We start from the raw sequence: 8,932 nt of genomic DNA, 5'->3' as shown, positions 1-8,932 counted from the left end.
GGATACCTCATATCAAAATATGTTACATATTATATCATAAAGATCGCCATCATACTAAATTTATTTATTTGAAGCCCCAAGAAGAGGCAGAAGCAAGGAGCAGCAGTATGTAATACCACCATCGAAAAATACAAAGGAGCTACCATCAGAGCTAGTAAAAAAGGCTCACAGCAAATTGCAAACTATTTAAAGAAACAAAGTAAATTGTACATCTAAAACATCTAATAGTTGTATATTAAAAACCCAACATTAATATAATAAAAATTGTCTGTGTTTCAATACGTACGTAGAAAAATTACATCACATTTATCTTCAGAAAATTACTTTTGCATTACAATTAAACTTGCGTTTCTAAGGAAGCCAATTAGCCGAATGGATATCAATTAATAAAACAATTTGACCCGCTCTCCAGAACAATAAATAGATTGCTACCGTCTCCTAGGTCAATGTCTGGTTATTCTTGACCATTAACATTGTTTAAACAAAGGTTCAGGTATAATAAAAGTCTCCAAAAATAGTTTGTAATGTACATTATCAACTTCTTGCATGTTTTGGACTAATTGAAGATTTAATATCAAATCAAATATCAAATATCAATAAAACTGTATAGCAAAAGAGGAATCATTATTCTATACTATTTATATATCCAAAAATCGGAGTTTAAACAACGAATAGTTTCGCGGGCCACAACAATAAATTTAATCTGATTTAAATACTAAAGTTATAGTAATCTGGAATTTTAAGTCAAACAATCAGCTGAACGTACTCTGTACTGTGTCGTACTGTAGTTATGTCGAATGTCATTTCAATATCTAAACCTCATACTTGATGCTTCGTCTTAGACTTATATGAAACCGATCATCAACGTGAACAACAAGGTTTCATCATATTTTCTAAACTTGAATTTCTTACAAAAAAACACATAAAACCTGAAAACACATCAAGGTTTGTTAAGAACAACACTATTATCTAATGTATTTTCTATAGATACAGATAAAACTGATGATTCAGAGGTTATAATATTTACGAAATTTCAGATGCCCCTTACGTGTAGATTTTATCAAGAAAAATATCCAGAAGTTGAAGATGTAGTTATGGTGAATGTGCGTTCTATCGCTGAGATGGGTGCATATGTGCATCTTCTCGAATACAACAACATTGAGGGCATGATCTTGCTTTCAGAGTTGTCGAGGCGTCGTATTCGTTCTATCAACAAACTTATTCGTGTCGGAAAAACCGAACCCGTTGTGGTCATAAGAGTAGATAAAGAAAAAGGTAATTCTTACTGTTAATCTTTCAAAGTCAAACTCCCACAAAAGTTGCATAAAAAAATTGCAAGGAACTTAGTAATTATGAAACTATCTCTACAGTTAAGTACAATAATTTATGTAGATTTTTATTTTTATTGTGAATTTTATAAGTTTATATGTAAATTACAGGTTATATTGATTTATCTAAACGGCGTGTATCTGGTGAAGATATTGATAAATGTACAGAGCGGTATGCAAAGGCAAAAGCGGTGAACTCAATTCTTAGGCATGTAGCAGAACTTTTGCATTATGAAAACTCGGAGCAATTGGAAGAACTTTACAAGAAGACTGCTTGGCTGTTTGAAGAGAAATATAAAAAGAAGGCATCTGCCTATGATTTCTTTAAACAAGCTGCTGTGTAAGTATGTTTTATTTCTCTTAATTGGATATACACAAACTTATTTTACATCGCCAAAATTAGATTAAAAATGTTCTATTTGAACATAGAAATATAAAAAATACCTATTTATAATCAAATTATTTCTAAAATTCATTTTTGAATACAAGTCATAAAGAATATTTCCTTTTTAAAATATATCATGTACTAAATCATTGACAACCAAAACTTCCATTAAAAATCTGCATTTGTAATATTTAATTTTCCTTTGAAATTAAAATACAGGGATCCTTCAGTCCTAAATGAGTGTGGTCTTGATGAAAAAACAAAGGAAGTGCTATTAGCCAACATTAAGAGGAAATTGACCTCACAGGCAGTCAAGATAAGGGCTGACATTGAGTGTGCATGTTATGGCTATGAGGGTATTGATGCAGTTAAGGCTGCATTGAAAGCAGGCCTTTCATTATCCACACTAGAATTGCCAATTAAGATAAATCTCATTGCCCCACCATTGTATGGTAAGTTTTATGCGATAGATACATTCTTTAGTGTGTTACAAAATGTCAAACTATATTATAGAATTGACAGCCTGTAGGAAAACCATCTAGTAAAACTGAAGTAAAGGTTGAGTTTGTTCTGTACAAATAACCCTTTTTTTTACAGTTATGACTACTTCAACACCAGAAAAAACAGATGGACTTAAAGCGTTACAAGATGCAATTGACAAAATTAATGAGACCATCACAGCATCAGGTGGTGTCTTCAACATACAGATGGCGGTGTGTATATCTATAATCAAGACTAATACAGACTAGTTATAATAACAATTAATGAGGCATTGCATAGTTAATCTATAATATTATTTTACTATATAATTAGAAGCCAAATCATTCTATTATTAATACTTAAAATGGTGCTATAACTTAAGAACTTTTTATCAAATATAAAGTTAAATCATTTTCTAGAAGTTACTAGACTTACTACACAAAGACTTGTTTCTGAAATATAAGAGTGTGTGAAATAAACACAACTCACAAAGAGTTGTGTTTGTTTTAGTTCAAGTTAAGTTCCCCATTTTTTTTGTAAGAACTGAGAATAGAACCTGTCTATTACTGTCAGTAGATTGCAATACTCTTCGTTAATCAATGACAATATAATCAAATCATTTATCAACTATATATTAATTTAATAAATATTTAAATATTATTCAACAGCCTAAAGTGGTAACGGCAACTGATGAAGCTGAATTGGCGAGACAAATGGAGAGAGCTGAGGCTGAGAATGCTGAAGTCGCCGGTGACTCTGCTGAAGAGGATGAAGATCAAGGTAAAGTCGACCAAGACGTTTCTATTACTTTTTGGTCACCATGTATACAATATCAAATTACTCATTAAAATATTGCAAAAAGAGTAAAATTAGAGTTTCGTTTTTATTAATTAGGGAATTAATTGGAAAACAACTTGTCTCATTGTCTTGACATTCTTCTAAAATTCATGTTATAATTATTGTAGGTATGGGTGACGCAGGCGCAGATGATGAGCCTCAACAAAATGGCGCCTCCGATGACGACGAAGAAAACTAATACCCTGTATATTATGTACTGCATATTCAATATATACTACATTTTTATTAAAGCTTTTAATTACCTTTCCATGTTTAATTATTATTATTACTTATTATTAGCACGTTTTTTTAATAGTGTGGAGTTTTCAATATTTCCACAGTACTATGTTGGAATTCGACTTATGTACGCTTGCTTTACATATTATGTGGGACTTTTAATCAATCAGATTTAATGTTCCTATATAAAGTATATAAACAGCCATAACACCCGATACTAAAAATTCATTTGTCAGTTTTTCCACTACTTTAATAAGTCTGATCTGCTATCAGCTATTAATGTAGTTTTCCATAATTTATTTATTACTGTACGTAATCCTACATACAGCTAACATAAATTACATATAATAAAATACAATTATCCTAAAGATATATATATACAAAAACGATGAAACATTTACGAAAGGAACAAATTATTAAATACAAATTTAACTAAGTAATACCTAATTGTTGTGTGATGTGTAATGATGCAGGTATAAGCAAATACCGCGACAGTTTAACAAGTCAATTCTTAAATAGTGGTTGTTGTATATCTGGGCTGTGCGATACAAAACTGAGATTTTTGGATAGTTAGTTGATGAGAGAAACGTGAAACAAAGCGCGGTTACGTACGTACGTCTAGTAGGCAGAAACATGGAAGTGCATTTTTTGTAGAATTGAGCAGCAATTGATTTTATTTGAGATGATGTCATGACATGACCTCTGTTCTTACCGCACCCATTCCCTCTACAACTATGTCTATCACTCTTGACCATGCTCAAGTGAGAGAGGAGGAGAACACTACACATGTTCACACGCTGCAGAGAAGTCTTGCATCCTTTGGCGCGAAGATACGCTTTTCCTTCGCTTATATGCTTGTGCTTAGAAAGCTGTTATATTGTGGTTTTCTCCCATGGAGACAAGTGAAAAGTCATAGGACTACGGGTGTGTGGTGTTTGTGTGTCCTCGGTGTACTTTTCAGTTTTCCCCACTACATTATACTTCAAATTGAGAAAAAAATATTAAGTATCTCAATAATTTATTCATGTCTAGTTTTAAAATATTTACTACAAATTATTTACAACCATTATTTTATAATAATATTACACTTTTAATTAAATTTGTATCATTTAAACTTTCTTCCCATTGATTGTTGTCAGCTTACTTCGATGTATTTTGTCAAAGAATAGCAACCCAGCTGCCTTCTCTATTGTCTCTGGCGGTACCTTTAACAAAATTATAATATTAAAAATTAAGTAATTAAAGAAAGTATATGATATAACATATCTGTAAATAGAATTAAATTCTACAGAATTTCTGATTTGGCTTATGCTCTGGCTTTAATATTTTTTTATCATCTGACCATCAAGCGGCCTGATAAAAACTTAAGTCCTCACCATGTAAGAAGACACGGGAGTCTCATCTGGTAGCCGTTGATTGGGCATGACATAGGATTCCATATGCAAGGCGCCATCCCCCGCCTCACATACAACCACTTTGTAGAAGTGGGTTGGCACCGCAACGGAGTTGGTACCAATGACTTGGTACTTAACATATGACTTGCCATCTACCTCCTTTCTACAAAATTGTTCTTATATAATACATACACAATATATATATATAAGTGGATCTTGCCAGCAACACAATCAATTTTTTTTAATATAATGTAAGGTAAGGTAAACAAGAGCTATGTGACCATGACAATACCCATTACTATCAGCTGGAGGCCTTTTAGATATCTCTTGTAAAAGGTGTGGTGATCTTATTGTCTTTGGTATGCACAAACTACAGATTTAAACAAAATTAAGGTACTCTTGCTGACCAGTATTCCTAAAATGGTTAACAATGACAATGATTAAAATTGTTTTACAAATTCTATATTATTAAACATTATCTCTTTATCTATAATTCTTGTTGCTTTCATTCATCTTTTAAATAAGTATTCATATTAAGTAAAATTTAAATGTAAGCAATATGTCTGCCCTAAACATAACTTAGTATGTTTATTAATAAATAATGGTCTGAACTCTTTAATAGCAGAATTATGTCTAATCCATTTTAAATTTTGTTTAATGTAAAGAAACCGTAATCTCCTTATATCATGTAAGCCATAGATTTTTTATAAATATACCTTGGTAAATAAAGTGGACCTGTACAACAGTAGACATTATTGTAAACCTTAGTTAATTTTCTCACATGTTTTTCTAGTCTATTCCATGAATCTCTATTGAAGCCTTGTCCAACCTGAAATACAAATAAAAAGATGTAAATTTGTTAAAATGTTGTTGTATACAGGATCTGTAATTTTATTACTAAATGAGATTTTATGCATATGATTTAAGAATTTTAGTTATTAGTAATATTTAACTTAATCTCCTTTAAATATTAAACTCAACTACACTGATAAACTGTCTAATTGCATTGATTTACCTAAAGTACACATTGGTTTTATTTCATTCTAGCAAAATTTAAATTTTATAGAAGGAGGCTGCTACAAGTGTGACTAGTTTTACTTGAAACCTGTAATGTTTTTTCTTAGGCACATAGATAATTATTAGTTTTATTTATAATATAATACCTGTGGGGCCATATTTGTGAGGTAGAAAGTCTGATCCACATGTCTTTGTGCTAAACGGTGATTACCAGCAGCTGCCATGTGGCCACGATCAAATCCTGAACCCTTGTAGTCCATATTATGAGATCTAAAGGGGTAGATTAATCACTTAAATGAAATCACACAATCACAGATTCAGATTCATTTTGGCTCTAATAACATTATTTTAAGAGACAGAAAAACCTGTTAAGAAAATAGAACAGTGGAATAGATGCAGAAATATAAGCTTCATGTTCCAATATCAATGATTTGTGGCATATAGATACAAGAATGAATTTTTATTCTTATCAATTGTATACACATCACATTTAATGAATACTTGTAATAATGTGTCTAAAGAAATTTACCTGAAAAAAGGGTGAATACTCTCATCTGGTTTAAAATCACATTTACTCCTATCAACTGCATCGTTTTTTGATATATGATCTTTTGTTATGTGTTCAAAGACCCAATGAGGTACTCTATTACGTCTGTCATATGACAAAACAAAATCATCATAAGATCTAACATTGTCTAAACTAGGAAATCCATATTTCATAATTTCTGAAACCTGAAAAACAGTATTTATAACTATGCCAATTAACAGGCCCGGCCTTCAGATAATTGGACAATATTAAGTAAAATTCTAAGTTAAGGTTAGGTAGGAAACCTGATAAAACTTTAATTATTAATTAAGCTTACCCTATCCTTAGCACCACCACTCTCAACGTATGGTGTAGCAGCTGAAACTGTGCCAAATATAGGCAGCCCTGGCAAACTAGTCAAAGTTTTGCCATGTGAAACCACATTTTCATCTTTTCCAAAACATTTCTTCTGGCCGATTAAGTAACCAGTTAAACCCACAGCACTGAGTTGGGCTAAATGAAGAAGCCTTTTTGATATCATTTATTTATGATTTAATTTAATTAATAAAAAACAAATTATGTGATATTTAACGTTTTGGCTTCGTAGAGCCTACTAGTTGGTATTATCTTTATTATTATTCGACTTCGTTACACAATTCACAGACTAGGATAACTACATAGTTATAAAAAAAGTAGTATAGTGTCAAAATGTATGTCGGACTGTATATTGTCGAATATTATTTTTTATAGTTGGAATCTGTGAATTGAATTGGTTTCTAATCTTTAATTTTTACAGTATTGATAAAATGCAATAAAATGTGATATAGGAGTGTGATTTTTTTAAATTGAAATCACTTTTTTCGAGATAAATATTTAATATAATTAAAATTCAATAGCAACATGACAATATATCTAATAAGGACGAGATTGGTATCGTTAAGTATTCACAAATATAGCACAGCTACTAAATCAGTTTCTTCAATTCAAGTTAATAATAAGGAATATCCTAGCGATGACTACACGAATGTTACTCCAAAAATATTAAGTTATTTAAACAAAAATTTGCATTTGCAAACAGGACATCCACTATGTATTGTTCGACAACGAATTGTAAACTATTTCTACTCGTCTTTTACTCATGGAGGTAATCCCACATTCAGTGTCTACGACAACTTATCGCCTATTGTTTCTACCAAACAGAATTTTGATGACTTGTTAATTCCATTAGACCATGTTAGTAGAGTAAAGTCAGACTGCTATTACATAAACAATTCTTTACTTTTACGAGCTCATATGACTGCCCATCAAAGTGAGCTACTTAGAGCTGGGTTAGATAATTTTCTTATGATAGGAGATGTATACAGAAGAGACGAAATTGATTCAACACACTATCCAGTTTTTCATCAGGTAATTGCTCTTAAGTTATTTTTCTATGACATATTTTAAAATTTTGTCAAGTGTAGTTTTCCAACGTACTTGGTACCTGTCAGTGTAACAAATAAGCAAGATAAAGTTAGCAATTTATTTATTTTAAAGCCAACAGGTATTACAATAAACTTTTATATTTAGGCAAAAATAAAAATTAATTACATAGCTTTAACAGGCAATTATAGCATTACTTTCTAGGTACTTAATCACAATTACATCTGCAATAGCAATTACAACTAAAATACTGATAGTATAATTTATACTCATGAAAAAATAAAGCCAATATTGTATATCTAATTTAACTTATCATCATTTCAGGTTGATGCTGTAAGATCCCAAAGGAAAGAACAATTATTTCAAAATCACCCAGGTCTAGAAATATTTGAGAAACCTTTTTTAGATAACCCACAGTCATTTCAAAATAGTATAATTGACCCAACTAAGCAAAGTTGTCATACATTAGAAGCCACAAAGTTAATGGAAAATCAATTAAAAACTCATCTACTTAGCCTTGTTAAAGTATTATTTGGTGATGATATTAGGCATAGATGGGTAGAAGCTTATTTTCCTTTTACTCACCCATCGTGGGAAATGGAAATATTTTATGAAAATAAGTGGATGGAGGTCTTAGGATGTGGTATAATTAGAAATGAAATCCTGACAAATGCTGGTCCCAATAACAGCATTGCATATGCTTTTGGCTTGGGCTTGGAACGTCTTGTTATGGCTCTGTATAAAATACCTGACATTCGTCTTGTGTGGAGCACTGACTCAGGTTTCCTAACACAATTTGAAAATAAAGATTTGCACAGTAAAATTATATATAAACCAGTGTCTAATTACCCTCAATGTACAAATGATTTATCTTTTTGGTTACCACCTGCATATACAATAGACAATTTTATAAGTAATGATTTTTATGACTTAGTAAGAGATGTTGGAGGAGATATCATTGAACAGGTGGGTATCTAAAATTAGTATCAATTGTTAATATAGAATACGGAAAACATTTTGCTTGTTTCAGGTTAAGTTAAAGGACAAATTTGTTCATCCTAAGACAAAAAAGCATAGTCTTTGCTACTCTATTGTTTATAGACATCTAGAGAGGACACTAACACAAGCAGAAGTCAATAGAGTTCATAGAAAAATTGAAGAGGCAGCAACTGAGTCACTTGGTGTTACAATTAGATAAATATATCTAGGTTATATCCAAACCATGTTTTTCTCATATGATTTGTATGAACATCTTAACCCCTTGGATAAAGTACATGTTTTCATCCCTTTATTACAGTTATGTTCG

General features: G+C 31.2%; 3 protein-coding genes across 3 annotated transcripts; 2 read left to right on the top strand and 1 right to left on the bottom strand.

Moving 5' to 3' along the window:
* The first annotated feature begins 803 nt into the window (after positions 1–803).
* On the top strand, positions 804–3,294 carry LOC123707629 (eukaryotic translation initiation factor 2 subunit 1). Its single transcript, XM_045657861.1, has 7 exons — positions 804–945; positions 1,038–1,275; positions 1,440–1,668; positions 1,933–2,165; positions 2,311–2,426; positions 2,862–2,973; positions 3,159–3,294. Exons 2-7 carry the CDS (start codon positions 1,038–1,040, stop codon positions 3,227–3,229), a joined length of 999 nt encoding a protein of 332 aa, XP_045513817.1. The 5' UTR covers positions 804–945; the 3' UTR covers positions 3,230–3,294.
* Positions 3,295–4,271: 977 nt separating this feature from the next.
* Positions 4,272–6,864, bottom strand: LOC123707429 (endonuclease G, mitochondrial). Its single transcript, XM_045657469.1, has 6 exons — positions 6,542–6,864; positions 6,208–6,410; positions 5,825–5,948; positions 5,378–5,490; positions 4,644–4,824; positions 4,272–4,472 (listed from the first exon to the last, which is right to left on the bottom strand). The coding sequence occupies exons 1-6, from the start codon at positions 6,743–6,745 to the stop codon at positions 4,377–4,379; spliced, it is 921 nt and encodes a 306-aa protein (XP_045513425.1). The 5' UTR covers positions 6,746–6,864; the 3' UTR covers positions 4,272–4,376.
* Positions 6,865–6,988: 124 nt separating this feature from the next.
* Positions 6,989–8,846, top strand: LOC123707428 (probable phenylalanine--tRNA ligase, mitochondrial). The gene is made up of 3 exons (XM_045657467.1): positions 6,989–7,611; positions 7,951–8,592; positions 8,657–8,846. Exons 1-3 carry the CDS (start codon positions 7,105–7,107, stop codon positions 8,822–8,824), a joined length of 1,317 nt encoding a protein of 438 aa, XP_045513423.1. The 5' UTR covers positions 6,989–7,104; the 3' UTR covers positions 8,825–8,846.
* Positions 8,847–8,932: the final 86 nt, after the last annotated feature.

The sequence above is a fragment of the Pieris brassicae genome, chromosome 3 (genome assembly GCF_905147105.1).
Source record: "Pieris brassicae chromosome 3, ilPieBrab1.1, whole genome shotgun sequence".
Taxonomy (NCBI): domain Eukaryota; kingdom Metazoa; phylum Arthropoda; class Insecta; order Lepidoptera; family Pieridae; genus Pieris; species Pieris brassicae.
The sequence above is the reverse complement of the archived record's forward strand: the minus strand, read 5'-3'. Positions and strand labels throughout refer to the sequence as shown.

Coding starts and splice junctions, on each gene's coding strand:
- LOC123707629 (XM_045657861.1), top strand. CDS start 1,038: ATGCCCCTTACGTGTAGATTTTATCAAGAAAAATATCCAGAAGTTGAA. Junction 1,669..1,932: donor TTCTTTAAACAAGCTGCTGT/GTAAGTATGTTT, acceptor ATTAAAATACAG/GGATCCTTCAGTCCTAAATG. Junction 2,974..3,158: donor TGAAGAGGATGAAGATCAAG/GTAAAGTCGACC, acceptor TAATTATTGTAG/GTATGGGTGACGCAGGCGCA.
- LOC123707428 (XM_045657467.1), top strand. CDS start 7,105: ATGACAATATATCTAATAAGGACGAGATTGGTATCGTTAAGTATTCAC. Junction 7,612..7,950: donor ACTATCCAGTTTTTCATCAG/GTAATTGCTCTT, acceptor TCATCATTTCAG/GTTGATGCTGTAAGATCCCA. Junction 8,593..8,656: donor GAGGAGATATCATTGAACAG/GTGGGTATCTAA, acceptor TGCTTGTTTCAG/GTTAAGTTAAAGGACAAATT.
- LOC123707429 (XM_045657469.1), bottom strand. CDS start 6,745: ATGATATCAAAAAGGCTTCTTCATTTAGCCCAACTCAGTGCTGTGGGT. Junction 6,411..6,541: donor GTGGTGGTGCTAAGGATAGG/GTAAGCTTAATT, acceptor ACTGTTTTTCAG/GTTTCAGAAATTATGAAATA. Junction 4,825..5,377: donor GGTCCACTTTATTTACCAAG/GTATATTTATAA, acceptor ACAATTTTGTAG/AAAGGAGGTAGATGGCAAGT.